This window comes from Perognathus longimembris, chromosome 4 (assembly GCF_023159225.1).
Source record: "Perognathus longimembris pacificus isolate PPM17 chromosome 4, ASM2315922v1, whole genome shotgun sequence".
In the NCBI taxonomy this organism is placed as follows: Eukaryota; Metazoa; Chordata; class Mammalia; order Rodentia; family Heteromyidae; genus Perognathus; species Perognathus longimembris.
In genome coordinates, this window is record NC_063164.1 from 23,192,079 (window position 1) to 23,218,152 (window position 26,074).

Here is a 26,074-nt window from a genome sequence, read left to right on the forward strand (position 1 = left end):
AGTTATTTAAGGGAGAACCACGTGAAAAGGAGGTCTTAAATATTATTAAAACTGGAAATTCTATGTCTTTAATACATTCCATATAATTAAAAGTAAAACATTTTGGCAGTATATTAACTATTTACTTCCTAGTATATTTTAATATATTCTTTACAGTTAAGTGTAAAATAGCATATTAACTGTTTTATTTCCTAGAATGTTAGAGAGCAAGTAAGTGTGTTTAACTTAGGGGTAGATCCAGTATCACTAACACCTAGTACAGAAATATCACCCCCAAAAAAGTTTTTTTATGAAAATGTTATATTATAGAATGTGACCAAAGGGGCTATTAGAAAGCTCAGAACTTAAATATACAACTTCCCCATTCAATAAATACATGAATGTATGATCTTTCTTCCAGAAGAACAAAGCACTCAAGTCTAAAGAAGTAATTATACACTTCTAATCTAAATATTTTCTATGGTTTTATAATTTACATGATAAATTTTATATATATTTATTTTCTATGATTTTATAGTTTGTATACTCTTCTTTAGAGATCAATATTATTCAAGTGATACTAGACTAGGTGTGTGTTTTGACGGATAGTGTATACTTTTATAATGTGTAACAGACACAGAAGAAAAACGGGCAAAATCATACATGAATTTTGCCAGGTGAACATATTTACATAATCACAGCACTAAGGACAGAACATTTTCCAGATATCAAAATGCCCTCTCATGTCCTCTTCAAATAACTAGCTCACCAAAGATAATTCTGAAGATTAATTCCCCAATGCTTGTATATTGTATGGTGGGAGGGAGTTCAAATGAGAATGGGCTAAATTGAGACATTTTAGAAATGATTACATGATTAATTTGTTATGAAACATAATTAATTATGCCCACTGTGCCCAGATGGTCCTCCTCATTTGTTGATTCTTCATTGGTAATAGCTCCATAAGAAAACAATATAGAGCTAGATCAAGTTATCTACATGGACATTATCTACTGTATGCATTGCTATTAAAGAATACCAATAAGTTTTTATTTCAAGACACTCAATACAATTATCCTAATAAAAGTGTTTTGTTTTGTATAGCAAAAGACCTGAAATTTTTATATATCCTTTAGTTGTGGATTTTATCAACTGTACAGAAAGTAATTTCATAGCTATAGTAAAGAATCCATAGTTAAATGGAACAGTAACTTATTGTTAAGAGGAAGAATTATTACTGAGACAATTGTATCCTCTTGAATTTTTAGTTACCTTTTTTCTGGCAGATTTGTCTGTTATCCTAAACAATCAGAGCTATGCCTGGTATGATGGAGTGGGTTCTGGGAAATTTCTTGCTTTCAAAGAAAGATCCTTGATTCATTTTTTCTCTACCAAGACTTCACCTCCACTAAATACTTCTACCTTTTAACAAATCTACAACTTTCACTTTATCACTTAAAAGTACATTCACTTTACCTTTTGTGGAGCCATATGTACACAAAATCAGGACTAGGAAAAACTCAGCAGCTTACACAATGACTTAAACACAACCACAGAGGAGTGGCCATTTCTAGGCAGCAACAGAGCTGGGTACCGTGTGTGCAGCAATTTAAAACTTTAGAGTTTGAATCTTCTTGAATATTTCATCATTTCTTTTGACTTTGCTTGCTCAAAAGTGGCTGTCATCAATCTGAATCTTCAAATATTCCATGACTTTCCTTAATCCTTTTTGCAATCACATCCTTTTTATATTGAGGTGTCACTTTATATTTCTTTTCTTTGTCTAGAAGTCCCTTCTCATTTTCTTCTTCTACCCTCCCAAATCACTATGCATATTCAAAGCATTTCTCACATGGTGCATTATTTATTTTATAAACCATTGGAATCACAAACCAACTGCAAGCATTATGAGTATATAATACAACGTCAAGAGGTACTCTGATAGATCTCTAGATAGAAGCTCAAATTCTGAATTGAATGAGAAATAGGTTTGTACTAGGCAAACACACATGCCAAAGTCAGTCAATGCTGTGTTTTATGTGTTGAGATCAAATCATTTGGAATGGATTTTTCCAGTGGCATCAAAACCATTTGTCAAAGTGAAGCAAGCCAGATGCCAGTGGCACACACCCATAATCCTAGCCACTCTGAGGATCATGGTTGGAAGCCAGACTTGGCAGTAAAGTCTGTGAAACCCTTATCTCCAATTAACCACCAGAAAAGCAGGAAGTGAACCTGTGGCCCAAGTGATAGAACACTAGCCTTGACTAAATAGAGACGCAGCACTCAGGCCCTGAGTTCAAGCCCCATGATCTGCACCAAAAGAAAAAGTAAAACAAGTCATTATATCATGAATGAAAGTGATTTTTTTATCTTTATGTTTCATCACTTAGCAAATAAATATATTGAAATACAGATGTATTGACTTCATCTTTCCTTAATGTTCTCAAAGGAAATCAGTCACACAAAAAAAAACTGAATTTGTCACTGAAAAATACATTTTAAATTAAATAATAACAGTAACTTTTGATCAAAATCCTGTGCTGGGGAAAATCACCAGGGGCTTTGATCATGCAACCTCTATATCTTCCAAGCATAGGAATCAGGGCATGCTCCTTCCTTGAGGAGGTGTGTGGGAGTCACTCACCTGAAATAACCAATGGTGAGAATAGCCACAGCCAGGGAGCCAAAGGAGATGGAGTAACCGATGGTGTACAAGATGTAGAGGCTCTCAAAGAATTCTTGCTGCAGTGAAAGAGGCAGTCACATATATCACAGGAATGTTTTTGCCAGGGCATCAGTTAAAAACAGGAAGAAAGAAAATGTCACCTTGGGGCATAGTATTTCTCCTTCTCTTCAGCTTTTTTGAGCTGCAATTTACATGTAATGAAATGTACAGATCTGATATGAGCAGTTTGACAGTTTTGACAAACCAAGTTCATGTATGTCCTTTCTAGTCAAAAAGCCACCTACCATTCACCTCTACATATCCACCACTCCCATTTCTGTTGCCACCAATCTGCTTTTGCTGTTCACATACCTCATATTCTTCTAGAACATTCAGGGACATCTTAGAATTCAGGACTTCTTGGGTTTTCATGTAAATAGTAGAACTATTTCTTCTATCGCAATCACTTGCATTTGTATACAGACTATTTTGAATCTGTAAGTCACTTTGGGTAACATGGACATTTTAACAATATTGTTTCAATCCGTTTTTATCTCTTCTCACTTAGGACTTCTCATTCTTTTATCAGCGTTTTGTTTTCAGTGTACAACTTTTTCATTTCCTGGAATAATTTATTCTTATTTTATTTAATTTCATATACTATATTCTAAAGAATTTAATAAACATGTGGCCTATCATTACAGCTCCTTCCTTTCTTCTTATCAAAAATAATTACCTCATTTTGCCAAGCCAATGATACAGAAATTATTTAGAGAAACTTCACCTTATTTCCTTAATAAAGATGTAGTATTTATTTTGTATATATATATACATATATATGTATACATATTAGGGCATTATCCCCAATACATGATTTTTAGCTTCTTATCTTTTGCTTCCTTATAAACAATTCATGTCAACCATTAATAAATTTATGTCTCATAAATAAGCAATATTGGGGCTGGGGATATGGCCTAGTGGCGAGAGAGCTTGCCTTGTATAAATAAGCAATATTTTATCCTAAAGTGTATCAAAACTTCCAGGAACATCTAGTTCTCTTATTAGAAGATATTTACTTTCCCCAAGTCTTCTCAAATTACTTCTTAAGGGTTACAAGCAAAAGAAAATACTCTGTATTTTTTATGGAGCTAAATTAATTTATGCTAACAAGATTCTTCACAGTTTGAATCATCTTGACATAAAATACTATATGGCTTAGGTTAATCAACCACTGTTAATTGTTTTTAACTCTTAGAATGCATGGTAATTACTGAGAATGCTTATGTTTATGTTCTGTACACATGATTTAATATAATGGCTCTTTCAAAGGCTGTGAAAGGCATGTGTCATGTAATGCACAAATAAAGATTACTACAGAATTAAATAAATAACAATGAATGTTTGTTCCTCTGTTTTCAGAGTAACTCAAGTCATTTTGTAGGTTTTAGATTAAAAATAAATTCCATGACATGAGTATTTCTTACTGTCAAGGAGACTAAAACCACTGTGGAGGATTTTTCTATTAACTCAATGTTGGCATCAGTTATATCATATATATACATATACATATATATTTTAGTTGTATCATATATATGGATATATATATAACCATCTCTTCCTATTGACAACTTTTATCTAAAAAATTACAGCCTTGAAGTACAAAACTGAAGTTCTTTCAACAAATTACGATAGAGCTCATTCAAGTAGGTAGTACTTCCTCACAGTTTTGAAGTTCTATTTATACAAAATTAAACACTTCTATTTCTTGTGTTCTCTTTCCTACTTTCTCCAAACATCAGTAGGTTTAGGGAGAAAAATTTCTAATTTGGGGCAAGTTCCTGTGTGATGATGTCTACAGGGTCTTTGTATAAATTACGTATTTATCAAATTACCATTTTCACTCCAGCATTATTATGCATACATATCACTACACACTTTTGCTCACCAGGTCCATGTGATACAAATTTCAACAGAACTTTTCAACTACCTAACAGAACTTAACAGTAACTGTCTAGAAGCTTTTGGAGCATAAATATGATTGCTATATTACAAACACTACTTCTGTGCAGTGAGGGCATCAGAAGCTCTGCTCGAGACTATGCATTGAGCAAGCAATGTCACGTGGACCCAACAACCTCTGGTTCTCAGTCTGTTCACTTCTGTGAAATGAAGATACTGTGCTAGAAAACTCACATGGTGCTCCTTGCTCTTCTTTAATTCTATATCTAATCTGTCATATACTAATGAAATCATCTACTGGTAAATCTTAGGAAGTGACTAGACTTCTTCTACATGATAAGATCATGCAGGAATATAGATATAGATGACAGTTAGTTGCAGGTCACTAAAAATGTACCATTAATCATACTGATGACTATTTGGGTTTATGAATAATATAATATAAATGTAATATTATACACTTGAAATAAATACAAAATGATACGTTTTATAAGCATCTATGTAGGTCTCCTAGCCAGATAACTCTCAACTAAGGGAAATGTCACCAGTATTTCACACACATCTGAAAGATTCTATCATTGCTTTATCTATTGTGATATTTGCATCATAGAGAAAAGGCACTTTCATATAATAATGGTTAGCAATCAAAGCTGCATAAAATCATCATCCTTCTTTCCCTTAGGGATTTATAAACATAAAAATAATGTCATTACCTTGCCTATGCTGATATCTGGCTGCAGAAAGCAGTCTGAATAATTAGCCCATGTTTTGTTTGAGCTGTGAATAGAATCCCATGTTCCGTTGGGAGTACAATGTCGTAAAGCAACTCCTGTAAGACATAAAAAGATACTGAGGTGGCTCCGCTCCCCTCGCTGCCTTACATATGATACTGGAACCCCTCTGAACTTCACTTTGTCAGTAAAGAAAAGAGTAATATAAAATAAAAAGGAAAAAATGGGGGGAGGGGGCAATACCTCAAACTGTTCAATTTAATCATTTCAGAAAAATCCAGTACCTTTATGATTGAAGTCATAAACGTAAGGAGGACACGGCACAGCTGATATTTTCCCCACTGTTCCTCGGGGCCAACATATAAGTCCATCCCATTCTGGGAAGCAATTACCTTCTGATGAGAAAAAAAAATTAAAAAGCAAGTAAGACCAATGAGAATAAAAATAGAGGAAACTAGAGAACAAATGTATTCAAAATACATTTCAGATCACTGGCCAAAAAAAAAAAAAAAAAAGTACAACAAATTGATAACTCTCTGAAGCTACAATGGTATGGAGTGGAGAAAAGTATTCCAAAATTCATCAGCCTGATTTCTTCAGAGACCCATTGAGAAAGAGCCTTTGCCTTACAAAGTTAAAATATCCAACTCATTGGCTACAAGCCAATGATAGGGGGCCAGCCTAGCAAGCACAAAGCACTGGCACTCAAACTCTGGTACCACCAAAAGGAAACAAATTTTTAAAAGTTAAAAATACCCCAATTATTCCAATACGCTAGTGATAGCAGTTATTTACAGCACACAGCTCTCCCAACCTTCACAGCAGTAGCTGGACTAGGAAATAACAACTATAAGAATTGCTGTCAAAGAACGTGGCACAAAAAACAGGTTCCAAATTCAGATTTATCTCTTGGCCAATAATGTCAATAAATTTGGAGATTCTAACATTCCTCTCAAACAAAGCTCCGATGAACCCCTTTCAAGAAGAATGGAGACCCTCATCTCTCTGACGGCCTCCGTGGGTCCCTCGTATTCCAATTATTGTCCGCATCCTGGTGCTCCTGTGAACTTAGAGCCCTCTTGCTATTCCCCTGCAGGACTTCTCCCCAGAACCGCCCAGTTCTTCCCACCCTTTTGGCTGGGTACTTGTCAAGATTTGCTAGAAAATGTATAGGGAATGTAACATTTTGAGCTAAGGAAGGAAACTGGCTAGAACAGAACAAACTCTATTCCATTCCCTCCCAGACACAGGGTGTCTTGCAATACAACCTGTGTGATCTGGGCTATAGAACCTGGGGGTGGGGGGTGAGAGGGCGAGTTGAGGGAGTACGAAGGGGCAGGGCTTTAGTGGGGTGTGAGCAATGGAGATGCCCAGCAGCTTTCTTTAAGCTGGGACACCAGTTGGCAGGACATTGTAGGCCACCCTCCATGTGAACTGGACTTGCAAACACGTCTTTGTTCTCCTGTCTAGTTGTCCCTCTACAATGTATGTCCTGCTGGGGGCAAGAGTAGTCACATAATGGAATAAGGTCTCCCTAACACTGTAAAATCTCCAGGCCAGTTAGTTCTATAATTAGTTTTGAAACTGCTATAAAAATTACTTTTTCTCATGCTCCAAAAAGGGCATTTATCTACACGATATCACCCCCCCCCATGCATACATGAACAAATATATCCCTCAAAGTTCAGAAAATGAATCCTCAGATGGAATTTTTGTATGCCGTGTTCCTTTCTCTGGTGGCTCTTTGACAACGAGAGTGATAAATATTCACAGAGGGTAGGAAAGATTGTAGAGCTGTGACCTCAGACAGAAAATACAGAAATTTTAATTAGCATAGTTGCCTTGATTATCTGTGAGTAAATACTTTCCTTATTTGGCAAGAAACTAATTAATTGCATAATGATTCATCACTCTCCTTTTATAAATTAACACCATTAATTATAATTCTGCAATCCATTGTATGTGCCAAGAACATTAATTATTACTAAAACTTGTTCAACCATGATATTTACACAGAACAATCTAAAAATTCAAGAATCTGGCTTTTTCTCCTTTTAGCTATTCAGTTATTCATAATATGATACAAGCATACCTAGAACTAGAACCAGGATAAATAAAATTTTAGTTTTTGTTTTTAAATACTTGGATATTTTTATAAATTAAGTACTCGCATTTACATTTCCGTTTGTTTTGTAAACATTAGGAATTTTTTATGTTCTTAGAGCTCAAACAGCATAATTCTTTAGAAAGAATAAATCAAAGCTCAACTAATTAAGAACTAGGAAATGAGTACTTGAAAGAGTGAAGGTGGGAAGGTGGGAAATGAATGAAGGGGTAAAGGGGAGAATGCAGTCAAGAATTCATTGTATATACCAAAAAAATTAAGAAACAAGGGAAGAGGTGGGTCAAAGAGGGTGAAAATGTTGAAGGAAGTGACACAGAATGACATGCATTGTATACATAAACTGCTTTATTAAATGGCAAAAAATTCAATATATAACCACAAAATTAAGAAAAGTGAGGGAAGGGGTAGGTTGTAAGCAATGAGGGAGAATGTTGAAAGGAGTGACATTGATCAAGATGCATTGCATTCATAAGCTGCTTCGTTGTATAGTGACTCCTTTGTGTAGCTACTTAAACATAATAAAATATTTTTTAATTTTTTCAGAAATAAAACAGCATAGTTCATACTCAAAATTGACATTGGTATTTTAAATATTTTAAAGTAGTTATTAATTTTATTTTGAAATAAAAAACAGACAATAAATGTAACAGTTCACTCCTAAATACATCCTCCCTCAATTTTAAGAGCATTTAAAAATGATTTTTTAATTAGCCAGTAAATTCAATGTTATCCTAGTTTTTACAATTTGTGGAAAAACTTGGACAATTTACATATATTAAACACTTTCATTGAAAGATGGGTCAAAATTTGATAATGTTTAATTCTATCATATTTTATGGAAAAATATTTCAAAGAAAGTGGTTTCCTTTTACTGTTCATTCATCACCCAAAACTGTTGCACTGGATTCATATATCACAAACTCTAGATGTTATATAAATTTAAACATCCAGCTATTTTTTTCTTTCACGTTTTGTTTTTTTAGATTCAAAAAATTTTATTATAAAGACAATGTAGAGGGTTTACCTTTACATGAGTCAGGCAATGAGTATATTTCCTTTAGAATAGCGTTACCCTCTCCCTCATTCTCACCCAGTTGTTTCCCTTCCTGATTTCCCTCCCCCTCCCTCAAGTTGTATGGTTCATTTCCAACATAGTGTTTAGTGAGTTTCACTGCTGAATTGGTTCACCCTTTGTCCCACCAGTTCTGTGCTTCCCCTTCCCTTCTGGAATCAGAAAAGTATGGGACTGATTTGCACTTGTTAACCTTTGCCATCCTACCACGCCCTCTCTCCCTGTAGTGTCTTCGTATTTCCTGCCTTGTACATCAAATTCCTAATCCTGAAACTTTAACACTCCCCACTAACTCCCCTTAACACTCCCCACTCAAGATGCTTTTTCAGTGGCTATATGTAATTAGAGTTGTGAATGTCTTTGTTGTCAAAATTATACAACACCCAAAAAGAGGGCTGGGGATATAGCCTAGCGGCAAGAGTGCCTGCCTCAGATACACGAGGCCCTAGGTTCGATTCCCCAGCACCACATATACAGAAAACGGCCAGAAGTGGCGCTGTGGCTCAAGTGGCAGAGTGCTAGCCTTGAGCGGGAAGAAGCCAGGGACAGTGCTCAGGCCCTGAGTCCAAGGCCCAGGACTGGCAAAAAAAAAAAAAAAAAAAATTATACAACACCCAAAAAGAGGTTTACCATCCAAGGAGGCCATCAATCTGTTTTCAGGTTTGTCACAGAAACAACACATTGTAGGCCCATAATATTTGTTATGACCTGTGATCCACTAAAATTAATGATGAACGAGGTACTCTCTGAGATATTTTCAAGCTCACCATTTCACAAGATTCACAGAAAATAGTTCATTCAGGCCTCATAGATAATAAACGTTCCGATTTCCTTCACAGTGAAATTGCCCCTTGTTAGATTTCATAGCTACAACTAGGGTCAGTGTTTAAAACAAACATTTCCCTTTTTAGATACTATTAAACTGGCCATTCAGAAACCATCCGTCCCTCTACCCAGTATAAGATATGTACAAAGGCTGGGATTGGTATAAAAACTTTCTCTTAAACAGAGTTCAGCTGGCTGCTGAGTAAAGGAATAAACATGAACCTTGATGTTTTTCCACAGAGACTTACCTTAGGAGCCTCTTCACTTAATGATTGGGTTCTGATGTGTTCATGTAACAAAAAATAAGCCCTGGAACTACTAAAGCTGAGGAATTAGTATTTGAATTGGACTATACTACTTATTAAATATATGAGAGTTCTCAAAATAGATGGTAAGAAAAACTCTACATGTGCCTTATTTATAGAAAAGTGCAAATGGACATGGAAAATTGAATTAAAAAAAAAAACAGAAAAATACATGGGCAATTTTTATAGATACAGATTGTCCATTTTTTAAGTTGAAATTTTTCTGGAGAAAGGTTGCATAAAAGTAAAGATATGTAGCTGGGTGCCGGTGTTTCACACCTGCAATACTAGCTACTCAGGAGGCTGAATCTGTGGATTGTGATTCAAGGCCAACCTGGGCAAGAAAGTCCATGAGACTCTTCTCTCCAACTAACCAACAGAAAACCAGAAGTGGTGCTGTGGCTCAAGTGGTGGAACACTAGCCTTGAGCTGAAGAGCTCAGGAACAGCACCCAGGCCCTGAGTTCAAGCCCCACAACTGACAAAAAAAAAAGTAAAGATACTTAACACTATGTAACAGTACTCTTAAAATGGTCAAGATGATAAGTTTATATATGCCATATGTCACAATTAAAATATTTTGAGGGATTAGAAAAGTTATGCCTGGCAAATACTACCAAAAGCAAAACAAAAATCAAAATGAGGGTTGTTAAATATTACCATTTGTCATATAATAATTTTAATGACTACAAATTTTAATGTTAAAGCAAGTGCTTTAAACATCAAACATGCTTTATCCTAGAAATAAAGAAAAGTGCTTAATCAGAGGAATAATATATTTTCAAAAAATGGGAAATTTGGGGCTGGGGATATGGCCTAGTGGCAAGAGCGCTTGTCTCATATACATGAAGCCCTGGGTTCGATTCCTCAGCACCACATATACAGAAAATGGCCAGAAGTGGCACTGCGACTCAAGTGGCAGAGTGCTAGCCTTGAGGCAAAAAGAAGCCAGGGACAGTGCTCAGACCCTGAGTCCAAGGCAAAAAAAAAAAAAAGGGAAATTTTAAAAGTCTAGTTTTTCAATGAAAGGTTCATCATTGAATTATATCTTCAGGTATTTGCCACAAGAAAGAATAGATCAAGTATATTAAAGATCACGAGTACAGAATATATGATGTAACTAATGTAACTAAGAAGCTTGACCTATTAGACACTGTAGAATGTCCTCGTAAACTGGAGATTACACATTCCATTGAAGACCTCATGGAATATTCATCAAAATTGACTAGAATATAAACCATAAAGCCACAATACATTTTTGGGGGGGGGAAAAAAAAAAACAGTCATGCCAGGCACCAGTGGTTCATGCCGATAAGCCTAAAAACTCAAAAAACTGTCAAAGCCAGCTTGGGCAGAAAGGTCCTTAAGACTCTCATCTCCAATTAACCACCAAAAAAAAAAAAAAAATTGGAAGTGTGGCTGTGGTTTAAGTAGTAGAACACTAGACTTGAGGGGGAAAAGTAAAAGTAGGGATAGTATCCAGGCCCAGAGTTCGAGCCCCACATATGGCACGCGTGCGCACACACACACACACACACACCCCAGTCAAGAAAATGACATTTCTGGTCTTGACCAATCACAGAAGTAAATCACAATTTTTAAAAATGTTGAAGACCATCCAGGCACTGGTGGCTCACTCCTGTAATACTACTTAATCAGGAGGCTGCAATATGAGAGTCATGGTTGGAAGGCAACCCAGACAGGAAATTCAGTGAGACGAGAATCTTAGCTCTAATTAACCAGCCAGAAACTGGGAATGGAATTGTAGCTCAAAGTGATAGAGTGCTAGCCTTAAGGAAAATAAAACTCAGGAACAGTGCCCACGCCTTGAATTCTAAGCCCCATGGCAAAAAAATTAAAAAATTAAAGGTCAATATCATCAGATAGCATGCTGCATACTTTATTATAAGCACATTACTTTAAGGACGTTGTCCACTACATTCAATTGTTGGGAATTTAAGCTCAGTAAATTACACTCTACTTCTAACCTGAATTTAGAAATAATGAGAGACTGGATAAAGAGTGTGATAAATGGAAGGAAATAAGCTTGTCATTTTACGTTTTCATATGGCTTATGTGTATATAAATGAATTTCCATATACGCTGCTCTAAAATGAGCAATTGCCTACCTAAACTTGTAAGCAATCTCCACAAGGACAGAACCTACTCTTCCACGTTCATTATATGGTCAAGCTACCACGCATACTCCCTAGAGGCAGATAGATTCCCAAGAGACCTAATGTGCAACTTAGTGATTCTAAACCACTGACTCCAAAGTCATTTCTTCCATACACAGAAATGGAGCAGAAAGAAAGAACATGAAATTGACAGCATGACAGAAAATAGTGCAGTTCATGTAACTAATCATGGGATTTTTCTCTAGATTACCTTTTTAAAAGAACCCCTTGCAAATCAATAATAAAAACACAAACAATACAATTTAAAGATAGGCAAAGAATATGAATGTTTCTCCAAAGAGGACATATGATGACCAATAAGTTCATGGAAATATGTTTCCTATTAGTCATATAGGAATGAAATTTAAAGTCACATTGAGGTACCATTTTATATCCACTAAAATTACTATAGCAAAAAAGATGAATAATAAATGTTAGCAAAGATAAAGAGAAATCAGAACCCTTATGATGAGATGTAAAATGGGAATGTAAAAATGGTTGTTGCCTTGGGAAATCTGATAGTGACACAAAATGTTAACCAGACTTACCATGTGGTCTAGCAATTCCACCCCTGGATATACACTATATCTAAGTAAAATATTAAAGCCACAAAGAAAGAGAAAGAGACAAAGAGATGGGAAAAGCATTCCTGTGCTTACATATTTCATTAAAACAGGGATGAGGAATGATCTCCCAGGCACTCTGTAGGGAGAGAAGCTTATATCTTTGTGAGGACTCCAGTTAGGAGCACAGTTTTCTGAGTGTCTTTACCTCCCTCCTGGTTCTGAGCTGTGATGTTGAGCTCACACTGCACCTTCGCTTTCATCACCAGAATAATCTGCTCCTCTATAGTGATGGTGCCATCCGAGTCCAGCTGTAGGAATGCATAAAACACAAACATTGCCATCATCTTTTCTTAAGCCACCACACACTTTTATTACTTTGTTTTCTAATAGGCCTAAAAGTGAGTTTTGATATCAAGCTATTTGGGATGGTCTTCTCAGAGTCAAAATTCAGTACTGTAAGATAATTTACATTTACATGACAAGCCTTAAGAAAAAATATAAAACATGAGAATGTAGAGAGTTTTTAACAAATTTGACTAATTATATTAGAGCTAACTACTGTCTCACAATATGTAGCTCTACCAAAAAGCAATTACCAATACAATCTGAACAAAATATTTAACAGCTCTGGGCTTTGATTTGCCTATCTATGAAATAAATAATTTACACTGTTATCTTTTTTCTTTTAATACTGATATAGATGTATATACATACTTTATTCAGAACTCTCATGGGAGACTTGCAGAATCATATGGTCTCTGTAATTTGAACATTCCTTCATAACTAAACCAACTACTCAAAGCATTGTCAGAACAAACAAACAAACACTATTAGCAAGAATACCAAAGTTACAGAGGCATTTAATGAGATCCATCCCATATGCTTCTTTTCCTGGATATCTTTCACTTCCTATCTTGACACCCGTTCACAGCCTGGAGCACATGTCTAACATATAACAAGTGAATGGTCAGTGCTTGTTGGATAAAATTACCTAAATTTGGCTTTGATATTACCAATCATGGGAAAGGAAATTCTATTCTTGGCAAGTTTTATTTCAATAAAGCACATTTATATTCAATTGTTTGTTCAAAGCATGGTGCTTGGCCTCACGAATCTGATATCTCTGGAAATAGATGTGTTAGCCACAACAGACGCAGAAAACAAGAATAGACTAGTAATTCTTATATTTCATAGTGACCCCCATCAGGTCTAAGTAACTGCACTTAAGGGAGCCCCAGATTCCCACAAGTCAAATAAAACAAAGGATCACCTGAGTGGGAACAACAGGAAAAGTTCTTCTGTCCCCTTCATTCTTGAGGAACAGTCAGGTACTATTCAAGTTCTCTTTCGCCCTGGGTTTTCCAGTTAATAGTTACTTTAATCCTCGGAAATACAGGGTAAGCTCTAACCAAGATTCAGCACTGTAAATCTGACTCCAAGAAATTTGACTTCAGTGGTCAAATGCGAACATTTGAAATCTGACCTCAACATCATTTTTGCTTGAACCTTATTCCACAGACATACCTTTTAACTGTGGTATATATTTCAGAAAACATTCTTATCTTATAAATAACAGTTTCTAAGAATATTTTGTTCTAAAAAGTGTGACCAGTTCAACTAGGAGTTGAAGTTTGACTAGAATGTGGAAATTTGTGCTTTCCAATGAAAGCATGCATATACACAAGGTCTTTATGTTGCCTTTGTGGCTTCCTTTTTTATGGAGATGTGTTCCTTACCACAAAGTGACATTAAAATGACAATGTATCTGTCGGTGGGAGTGCAAACTTGTTCATCCACTCTGTAAAGCAGTATTGAGATTCCTCAAAAGACTAAACATGGAGCTCTCCTTTGACCCAGCAATCTCACTCCTAGACATTTACCCAAATGACTACAAGCAAGGCGATATAACGGTAGCAGCACAACCATGTTCATAGCAGCATTATTTACCATAGCTAAAATATGGAACCAAACCAGATGCCCCTCTGTAGATGAATGGAACAAGAAATTGTGGTATATATATATATATATATATATATATATATATATATATATATATATATATATATATATATATATATATATATACAATGGAATTCTATGCTTCCATCAGAAAGAATAACATTGCCCCATTCTTAAGAAAATGGAAAGACCTGGGGAAAATTCTATTAAGTGAAGTAAGCCAGACCCCCACACACACACAAAAAAAGTAAGTTGCATGGTTTCCCTTATTTGTAAGAACTAGAATATGTCAATGATATTCTTAACAGAGGACCTCAATAACCCAATTGCTAAGTGCATAATATATAATGGAGTGTATCAACATGACCTCCAAGAATTGGAAACAAGAGGTTCTCAATGTCCCGAATGTAGTTATTTATTTTTTTCCCTTAGTTTTCTGTACCTTGTGTCTTGTATATAAGTTTATTCAACCTGTGGATGGGAAAGGGAATCACAGAAACTGCAGGACAAAAGGATGAACTAATGTAAAATTGATACTCACTTGACACTATGTTGGAAATGAACTTTACAACTTGGGGGAAGCAGTAGGGAGAGGTAAGCAGGAGAAAATGGGGTATGGGGTAACTGTTTAAAAAGAAATGTACTCATTACCTTACTTATGTAACTGTAAAGCCCTGCTCATCACCTTTTCAATAAAGAAAAAAGTAAAAAAAAAAAAAAAATGTTGGTGTAGTTAAAACAGAAAAGCCATTTTCCTATTCACTGTCCCTTACCCAAAAAGCAATAATTGTATCCAAAGTAAAATGTTATGTTTAGAAAAACAGATGTTAGTGATTTGTCCTGGGTAACTGATCATTTATGAATTGAAGTAAAATGTTGAATTCCAATGTGTATAAGAGAAAGCACTAATTTGGTAATGTGCATTTTATTGAAAATCCCTTGTCTTAATAATAGAGATCAATTGTTAATATAAGAAAAAATAAATACTCATAGTGTTATTATTCATACATATACATATATGTGTGTATATATTTATATATTCCATCTTTTTTCAGGAAAACATAAATCACATAGATTTAAGAAAAGCATTCTGGCTAGGCACCAGTGACTCACACTTGTAATCCCAGCTACTTAGGAAGCTGAGACCTGAGGGTTCAAGGCTAGCTTAAGCAGAAAAGTCTGTGAGACTCAGACCAGCTCACAGTCCAAACCTGAAAACCCCAAAGCAGGGGAAAACTCCCAGTGGGAGAAGCTACTGCATGATGCAGGCAGCAATAAAATCTGTCTCCCAGTCATCTGAGCTTCCTCTTCACTCTCCCTATAGAAACTTCCAAAGCACCACTTAAGAGACTTCCTTCCTCCCTTGCTAACCTCCCTCCTTTCCTCCCCCCCCCCCCCGCCCCCATATTCACTCTTGGACAACAGCTCTCATTCACTTTCCTCATGTCCTTCATGTAGGGTACCAGTAGCTCCCATCTGAAATTCTAGCTACTCAGGAGGCTGAGATCTGAGAATCCTGGTCCAAAGCTATCCTAGGCAGAAAAGGCTGTGAGACTTTTATCTCCAGTAAACCAGCAAAAAACAAACAAAAAAGAAAAACATCAGCAGTGGAGCTAGGGCTCCAAAACAACCTTGAGCAGAATGCTAAGGGACAGCTCCCAGGCCCTCTGTTGAAGTCCCAGCACATGAACCTAAACAAAAGAAAAAGGAGGAGAAAAAGTATTCCCTTCAGAAATTCCTTGTCCTTACCAGAAATTATTTTATCCGGAGCACACCATTGTGCAAGTTTTTTCTGTGGGCAGACAGACATCTGAGCACATACATACACATACATCCTCCAGGCTTATGTGGAGGCTGCTTACCCAGCCAGAGCTCTCCTCCCAGCCCAACCCCGCCCCCCCATCTATACACTCAATCTGTGAGCTTTAAAAAGTTGAGCTTATTGGAGTAATCAGAATTGCTTTCTTCCCTCTCTTTTGTAACAATTTCTCTTCTGAAAAGCTTATTTATCTCTACTGTTGAAGGACCAGCTCCCTGCAGAAGTTCATAGTGTGAAATAAAAGTGGGCATGCATTGAGGTTATTGGTGTATTTCTCATCCCCTTGGCTCAGTCAGCTGTTCAAATCTGCGCAGTCAGCTGTTCAAATCTGCGCAGCCAGCTTTATGGAGAGCTACATGACATTGATGGGATATTCAGGAAGCAGCAGACACTAGGGAATGATAAAAGTGGTTGTACCTTTTTTTTTTTTTTTTTTTTTGGCCAGTCCTGGGGCTTGGACTCGGGGCCTGAGCACTGTCCCTAGCTTCTTTTTGCTCAAGGCTAGCACTCTGCCACTTGAGCCACAGCACCACTTCTGGCCATTTTCTGTATATGTGGTGCTGGGGAATTGAACCCAGGGCCTCATGTATACGAGGCAAGCACTCTTGCCACTAGGCCATATCCCCAGCCCGATAAAAGTGGTTGTATATGGATGAGATAAGGAGGGACCTAGGTGTGCTAGGAGTTTCATATTGAGGGCCAGTGATACATGTTTTGATATTATTTCCTGCTACTTAAATTTGAATCTGCGTGAATTCTTTCTGCTTATGACGATGCCATTATTACAAAACAACAGACTCTTAAAGTAAATATCAGATCTTCTTCTATAAAACAAATCTCAACTAAAAAAAAATGAAATTCTTCTAGCTTATCAGATTGCAGTGGAATCAAACTAGAAATCAAAAGCAAGAGAAACTACAGAAAAATACATACAAAATTATACAACGTACACGTCTCCACTTCTGACCTTGTGTAATTTTATTGGTGCTGCGAGTCTCATGGACTTTCTTGCCCTGACTGCCTTTGAACTACAATTCCCAGATGTCTGCCTCCTGAATAGCTAGGGTTTACAAGCATGAGCTGCCAACACCCAGCACAACATGCACATTTGAAGTAATAGTGGGTCATTGAAAAAAAATCAGAGATTAAAAATTCCTTGGATGAAGCTGAAACTACAACTTACAAGAACATAGGGGATATAGTAAAGATAGTTTAAGAATAGAATATTAAATCCATAAAATAATGATGTACCTCTGAGTCATAGAAAAGGAAGGACAAGTAAATCCCAGAAATCAATACAAGGAATGAAATTATGTCACTTACAGGGAAAGGGACAGAACTGGAAAAGAGTAATACTAAGTGAAAAAAGTCAGACCCAGAAAGACAAAGGGTGCATTTTTGCTCATATATGAATCATAAACACCAAATATAACTTCCCATGTAAACAAACGCAGGGGCATACACATATGCAAAAACCAACATGACTAAAGTACAGTATAAGCAGGAGTGAAATTCTGTGGTGAAAACCCTTTGAACAATTAACAGACAGTTTAACAAAAATGATAGTCAGAAAGCTGAAATATGTTCTGAATGGGAGAGAGTCTAATGTAAAAGGGAAGTGGATAAATGAAAAAGGAACCGTTACAGTCATATTACTCCATGTACATATATAATAAAGGAAGTGGAAAACATTATATGACTGGTAGGGAAAGAGGTAGCAGGGAGGGAGAAGGAGACTAATGGAAGGGGTGGTTCTGATCAAGATGAACTGGATATATAAATGGTCATGGTATATGATAATTCCCTTGTATCACCATTTGTAGATAAAAACATAAATAAAAAATTTTAACTCCAATAACTTGAGGTAACTGATTAAAGACTTGAGTTCACCATGGGGTTAAAGAAGATGAATTTTCTTGTCATGAAATAAATATTGTTTAGCTTATTCAAATATTTATGGAGAACCTACTCCTCAAAGGCATTATGCTAATTATCACAGAGAACTTCGTATAGTTTATTAGAATCCTATTTTTAAAATTCTGCATGCCCCTTTTAAACTATTTGTCCAGCCCTTTCCTTTTCATTCTATTCTTGTTGAGAATATCATTTATATATGTGGACTACAGGATTCTCTGTACAGTAATGCTGCTGAAAGCCTTTCCTTCAGACATTTTAAGCTGCATAACCAAATATGCAGCTAATCTACTAAATATCTCATGCTGTTATCTAAAAATATAACTCACCAAGCCCTCCATAAACCCTCCTTTTTTCTGTTAAATGAGCCTTCTAAAAAATCTCTTGTATCTCTCAGGTTCTTTCCATCTCCATTCTATAAGGACACTCCAGTGATGATTAAAAACACAACAACTGCTGCTGCCACTATCGCTGACTCCATTGCTTCATCTTCAGAATGAAAAAGGAGGTGGATGTTAGTGAAGTATTCATATCAACACATATATTATAGCATATTATAGCAGTTATCAAAGCCATGAATAAAATGCTCAATTGCTATCAGAAAATAAGTTCTGAAAGAAAAGGTACACACTGGCTTGACAGGCTCTCTACTGATGAGCCATGCTCCAGCTCTTTTGGTGGCTTGCTGTTTGAGACAAGATCTCACTTCTTCGCCTGGACCTGCATGCATGCCTGGACTTCAATTCACCCTTTTTTTTTTGGGGGGGGGGGTGGCATCGGACTTGAACTCAGAGCCTGGATGCTGTCCCTGAGCTTTTTGCTCAAGGCTACTCCTCAACCATTTTAAACCACAGTTCTACTTCTGGTTTTCTGGTGGTTAATTGGAGATAAGAGTCTCGCCAACATTCCTGCCCAGGCTAGCTTTGAACCACGATCCTCAGATCTCAGCCTCCAGGGTAGCTGAGATTACAAGAGTGAGCCACTATCGCCCTGGCTCAATCCACCTGTTTTATGTTTCTTGTAGCTGAAGGACAGGCTCATGCCTGCCTTCTACTGAGATGGAGTCTCACTGCTTCTGCCCAGACTGACTTCAAACTAAGATCCTCACAATTTCAGCCTCCCATATAACTAGGATTATAGGTATGACTCACCTATCCCAGCTTCAATACTCATTTTATTTAAGAGGATTTGACTAAGCCAGGCACTGGCACTGGTGGCTCACACCTGTAATCTTAGCTACTGAGGAGGCTGAGATCTGAGGATCGAGATTCAAAGCCAGCCTGGGAAGAAAAGTCCCTCTGAAAGTCTTATCTCCAATTAACCACTCCGGGGGTGAAAATGGAAGTGAGGCTGTGGCTCAAAACAGTGGAGCCCTAGCCTTGAGCATAACATCTCAGGGGCAGTGCCCAGGCCCTGAGTTCAAGCCCCATGACCAACAAAAAAACAAAAAACAAAAAAAGAATTTGACTCATATACTAGAAGAAAATGAGGAAAGTGCTGAAATTTTATTGCTGAAAGCCTTGTCTTTTGCTTTTCTATTTTGATACCATTTTTATTTTAATTTCTTGCATTGTATGGGTAACTGCTATTACTGCTTCCATTATACAGAGGAGACTATAGAAAAGATGAAGCAAGCTACCTAAAATCACACAGCCACTGGAAAAATGTACATAACCAAGAAATAAGGCAAAAAGAAAGCAGAGGAGGGACTGGGAATGTGGTTTAGCAGTAGAGTGCTTGCCTAGCACTCACGAACCCCTGGGTTCAATTTCTCAGCACCACACAAACAGAAAAAAAAAAAAAAGAAAGAAAGACAGAAGTAGCTCTGTGGCTCAAGTAGTAGAGTGCTATCCTTGAGCAAAAAGAAGCCAGGGACAGTGTTTAGGCCCTGAGTTCAAGCCCCAGGTGTCTAGCAAAAAAAAAAAAAATGCTCAGGAGACACAGAAGACAGTGTATGTATTCTAACACATGACAATGAATAGGTGTTGGTTAGAAGTGTTCCTATTTGTGTTCACAAACAATTCAAGAAGCTCTGGATGAAAGAAACCTATTCTGTGTAGACTGCCAAGAAAAAGCCAAGTCTGATTTCCTTCCATCCCACTGCCTCTGGGCCGTGGGGGCTGACTACAATTAGTGTAGCCAAGGAGAAGCCCGCCTCCTCTGGAACAAGAGGCATCCTTATAATTGGAAGATAAATGGAAGCAGTCCTAGCTGTCAACAGGAAAGAAAGAAAAAAAACCAACGATATGAACTTTAGCTATAACAGTGCTCATGATGATAAATACAATAGACAGCTAATCAACAGTTGGGTTTCAGTTGGGTCTCAGTTGGATTTTGCTAAGGGTTGTCTCCTGGCTTACCTGACTATGGAGAAACCACAGCATGCTACAACTATCCATGCATTTACATCTACTACCTGTTGGTAGTACAATCTATTAACACCATTTCCAACTAACACAGAGATTGGGAGGACAGAGTGTGGGAAGACTCAATTGATTTGATGTATTATCCCATTTTTCTATTCTTATCCTCTGCTCCTACTGCTCTGTCTCCCATGTACAACATTGACAGGTAAATGTGTTTATGTTTTATCTGAATGTGATTATGTGCATTGTTTTAATGTATGTAAATGGTAAGTATGTAATGAATATAAGTAATGTGTGTGTTTTAATGTATGTAAGTAAAGTATGTAATGTATGTGTCTCCTCATTTCTCAGTCATCATTCATCCTGTTTTTACCATTTCATCATGACGGTTTGTATATGCATGTTCATTGCTTTTTATTAATAAACAATAGCCCATCATAAGCACTCTGTGATCGTGCCTAATTTTCTACCATGACAGAATTGCTGGAAAGATCATTACAGACCTGTAGAGAATTTCTGTGGAAGAGAGTCCCATAGGTGAGCGGTACAGTGGCAGATGTACATAAATACACAATTCAGCTGAGCAGTGCCCACCTGAGCTCCACAATGAGGGCGCCATTAGGAGGGGTAGGCTAGGGAGAACTCAGAGTGTAAATCATGGGCATTCTACTGTTAGGCATGTGAACTGAATATATTACCTAACTTCCCTTAGTCCAACTTTCTCATTCGAAATTAGAAAATATGTTAGAAAGTAGTACATCTCTCATAAAATTACTATGACGATCGAAAGTTAAATAACAGAATAATATTCAAGTGTTTTGCACATTATTTGACACTTGGTAATTGGTCCATCCAGTGAGAAATGTTTGATTTTATAGTAGATTGTTAGTTTTCATACTAGAAAGCTAGTACAGTTAATCCTCCCCACAGAAGAGGATGATAAAAGTAGAGAGAACCATGTTTGTGTCTTAGGAGGTGTAGAACTTTAGGATTCCAGGCCAAATCTCCCTCCCCTGCATTCAAACACCGGGAGCAGTGTCAAGATTCCACTCAGGCAAAAATCTTCCAATTGGTATCTGCTCACCTGGCACTATCCAGAATTGACATACTTCCACTTAGTATCATGAGCTTCTGGGAGTCCTTTCGGTTATGGTGATCATTTACATTCATTTCCCAGCACATACACAGAGTGCCATACTCTATAGTCAGTGCAGCAGAAGGTAACTGAATGATGGAAAGGCCATCCTACTCTCAAATGCAACAAAACAGATGTTGTTTCTTGATAACCCTGTGATGCAGGCAACCTACAAGGAATAGTGCTCCACACAGGAACTGGCTGCACATTGGTCAAAATCGCAGTTAGCTCCTAGCTCCCAGCTGCAGACACTTCAAGTGTCTGAGCACAGGGATCAGAACTTGACTTTTTTTTTTAACATGGCTTGGAGCTTCTCTGCTAGGTAAATTTTGTCCCCATCCTCTCGATTCATTTGGTCAAAACTCCCTTTGTTCAGTTTGCTTGCTGGTCTGAGGCTCTCTGTGAGCAATTCCAGGTCCTCATTATTGTATCTCTCATAGGCATTATTCTTCCCTCTCTCCCAGGAGATGCTTTGCACACCTATCTCCATCACAAAGTCTGTGACCAGGAGGATTCACTGGCAAGTAAAGCAGATGCTAAATGCTTACAGAGTCCTCCTAGACAGGTGATAATCTGAGCTCTAATAACACCCAGTGTATGAATGCATGGTTTGAGGCATTCAAACACCAACTGTGCATTTTTGCCAAAAACTAGAGATCTTCAAAGTAACTGATGAGCATTGACCCATCATCTATCTCATGATACAATCCAATGTTTGCTGACTATGAATCATTCATTCTATGCAAGCTTATTATGCTTGAATTGGTTTCCTTTGGTGGTCTACCAATATATGACATTTTGTAAATACACACATATAGCTAAGAAGATGTTCTTCATTCATTAAATACTCAAAAGTAAATTGAGACAGATTATTTTTCATATATATCTCATCTTAGAATTGAGATAGCAAAATAAATGGCTAATACTTGGAATAAATAATGCCCAAAATATATAGTATCCATCATCCTCTCAAGTTAGTCATGAAAGTTCAAAGTAAATCATATCCATAGCCTAAAGTAATAAGCCAAGGATTGCAGAATTGAAAGAATTGTATTCTAACATGACTCTATTGAAGATGAGAAAACTGAAGCTAAAAGAATGTGTAGATATGTAAATTGCTTTAGACTATAGATTTTGTCTAGAGTAACACAAGTCTGCATGAGAAATTTTGGTGATATTAAAGTTCAGCATTACCCAGGACACCTGTTTCCTAAAAATCCTTTCTAAGTGCTTGACTTAGGTGCTCATGACTATGACAAGTAGGTTTTTAAACTGGGCTTTTAGAATAATAAAAATTTAAACTGATCATTCAAGAACATCGTTTAGATATGACAGTGTCAACCCAAGCCTAGTTTTAAGTGTTCATTTGACGATCAATGTGCGCCCTCTACTGAAGCTAAGAGAAATAACCTTTAGTCTGCTTTAATTCACTTGGCTCTTAAAGGACAGAACACTCCCTACTAAATGCTTCTCTTTCTAGATCCTCCACAAAGCTAACTATAAAACCTTACATTTTAGTTCTTTCCAAAAGGTTCGAATAAATTGTTCTTTGCTCTCTTTGGGGGAAAAATCCCCTTAGAAAAATCCTTAAATAGTATTATTAGTAGGAAAATGACAATCATCATTCATTTTTTAATATTATCATGATGTTTCAATTCTATTTCCTTTGCTCTTGTGATAGGGGATTCTCAATCAGAGAGAGCCAGTTATTCTGTCTAAGCATGATACTTCAATGCTACAGGTTTAAATACTCAAGAGGCAAATGATAAATTGCCAGCCGACAAAAACAAAAACAAACAAACAAAAAAGTCACTTGGGAATCATTTCAAACAAGTACCACAGAAAAGTTCCTTCGCCATGCAGCTGCGTATTCTGGACTCAGTTATTCCAATCTTACCTCTTAGGGGTCCTAGGTCATCACCTGTCTAATGCATACCTTTAGAGGACCACTGCCTGCCTTCCAGGCCGTGTGTGTGTGTGTGTGTGTGTGTGTGTGTGTGTGTGTGTGTGTCCGCATGCCTTCTTCTGGGCCATGCTAAGAGGATGGGGAAGCAGGTGTGACAGGACAAGCTCTTACCTGGGCTCCAGCCAGGACACAGCTGCGGAGAATGAGCCACCCCCAGATATAGGGGGACGCCTCCGGCCAGGCCATGCAGCAGGTGTCGGCGGACAGCAGGGCTGGTCTTCCTGGAGCTCAGGCGAAGCTCCCACGCTCGCCAACTTGGCTGGCTCCGGACAAACTTGTAGCAGAGAGCGAGACACAGCCGAGGCGGCAGGAGCGCAGCGCCCGGGAGAAGATAGAAGATTGCCCGGGGTGTGGCCCGCTCAGCCCCGCGCCTCCACCAGAAGGTCCTGCCGGGCTGCGGCTCCCTGTCCGGGCTTGCAGGGAGAATGGCTCGCGTCCTGGTCTGGACTACAGCTCTGCGCTGCAGCAGCGGGAGATGGAAGGTAGGAAGGGGGCGGCCCCTGCGCGCCCCGCCGATGCAGAGGCGCGCTCTGCTCCTGGAGTCACTCTGATTGCAGCCGCCGCCCCCCGGAACCCCGGGCAACGGATGAGGCAATGCTACCCGGGGCTCTGTTTCCCCGCACTGGGTCCTGAGTCCCCATGTGGTCTCTAGGGCGCACCCCCTAAAGTGGGCCCAAAGTTTCCTGCTGCCTAGATGCACCCAGACCCACTGGCCCAGGGAGACTGAACAGTGTGGGCCAGAAGGCCCCCGAGTCTATGGGTTTCTATAAACACCTCGCGTTCTGTCCTTTTCTCCTATCAGCTCGTGTGTGTGTGTGTGTGTGTGTGTGTGTGTGTGTGTGTGTGTGTGTGTGTGTGTGTATGAAAAACTTCACTCATGAGAAAGAGACTCAATCCTGGGCGGAGGGTTGGGGGGGGGGGGGGGTGGCGGGGAGAGGGCTGTCACAGTCCCAAAGAAATTGTCCAGTTGTTTCTGGCAAAGTTCTGGGTTTTGCTATTACTGTCTGCTGTGTCCCATTCCCAGCCCACCAGTTCCAGAACTTGCGGGCGTGTCAGTGTGAGAGAGAGAGAGAGTGTTCCTGTTCCCTCGGAATCACTGTGATGCTCCCCCGTGAACCTGTCGTTTTACAGGAAACACTGGATATCGCCTTTGAAAATTTGTTGAAATAGAAATTGGAAGGGTTTTGGAAAGTAGGTTTAAATAGAAAGCTTGTTGTGACCATTTAAAAGTTGAACCCAACACAGGTGCAGGTGGCTCATGCCTGTAACCCTAGCCACTCAAGGGACTGAGATCTGAAGATCATGGTTGGAAGCCAGCCAAGACGGAAAAGTCTGTGAGACTCTTATCTCCAATGAACCACCAAAAAAAAAAAAAAAAATCCAAAAGTGGAGCTACGGTTAAAGTGGTAGAGCACTAGTCTTGAGCAAAAAAAAGCTCAGGTACTGCACCCAGGCCCTGAGTTCAAGCCCCAGGACCAGCCAAAGTGGGGGGGGGGGGGGGAATTTAAACCAGTATAGTCTTGGTGACTACACTCTTGCCTTCTTTTCCAGAAAAAAAAAGTGACCCCTCATTGTCTTAAATTAGTGAGATTGACTATACATTTATACAATGGTTGTATGACTCCCTTAAATCTTATATTCTTGTCTAGGGACAGAGGGGCACATGAAGTTGTAGACACTCTGAAGCTGGATAACCTGGGCTTGATGTTCTGGTACCATTACTTCCTGAGCAAATTACAGGATGACCTTTTTTTCATCTAATGTAATTGTAATGTAATTGTAAATGGAAAAAAAAAGGTACACAATCTTAGCTCCAGATGTGATACCCAAATGCTATAGGGTAGGTGACCTATATAAACAACCACAAGAAATATTCCTCACTGTTCTAGGGAGCCCAATGTCAAGAACTGGTCTTCCATGAAGAGATTATATAAACTTTGAAAATCCCCAAAGAAACCAGGTGGGGTCATCAAGTACATGACTAACGAGGCTGGAAAATCTTCTGCAAGATTCAGATATCAGCTTCAATAAAGTAGGGAAAATTCCTGTAGAAATCAAGTACCAGATCAGGTACCATCTCATCCCTATTTTTAAGGTTGATAAGGCCTGGAGTCTGTCAAGATTAGCACACATATTTTACCCAGGAGTCACTTAAAAAATAACAACAAAAAAAAAGTTAGGTCAGATTCAGAGGCCAATAACTACTATTTGTACTTCTTGGTCTACAGCAAGGTCACAGTGCTCTACACAGTGGAATTGAAGCAGTCTGGAAGCTTTTAAAAAACAAGAATGGTCTCTTTGGGGAGTGTCAGCTCACCCCTGTTAACACAGCATTCTTTACTAAAGAACTTATAGCTTTTTAGTGGAGGAAGTATTTTGAAAGGAAGTAGAGAATAAAGGTGTGCTAACCGCCCCCCCCCCCCCAAAAAAGCACAACTTCAGGGCTGGGAATATGGCTCGCCTTGTATACATGAAGCCCTGGGTTCAATTCCCCAGCACCACATATATA

At 38.1% G+C, this 26,074-nt stretch overlaps 1 protein-coding gene across 1 annotated transcript in view; it reads right to left on the minus strand.

Moving 5' to 3' along the window:
* The window catches only part of Pth2r (parathyroid hormone 2 receptor), a 68,641-nt gene extending 44,890 nt beyond the window's left edge, over positions 1–23,751 (minus strand). The window contains exons 1-5 of the mRNA XM_048344181.1: positions 23,677–23,751; positions 12,612–12,714; positions 5,622–5,732; positions 5,320–5,435; positions 2,627–2,724 (exon numbers count right to left, since the gene is read on the minus strand). Coding sequence (XP_048200138.1) covers positions 2,627–2,724; positions 5,320–5,435; positions 5,622–5,732; positions 12,612–12,714; positions 23,677–23,751 — 503 coding nt within the window. The remainder of the gene's footprint in view (positions 1–2,626; positions 2,725–5,319; positions 5,436–5,621; positions 5,733–12,611; positions 12,715–23,676) is intronic.
* Positions 23,752–26,074: the final 2,323 nt, after the last annotated feature.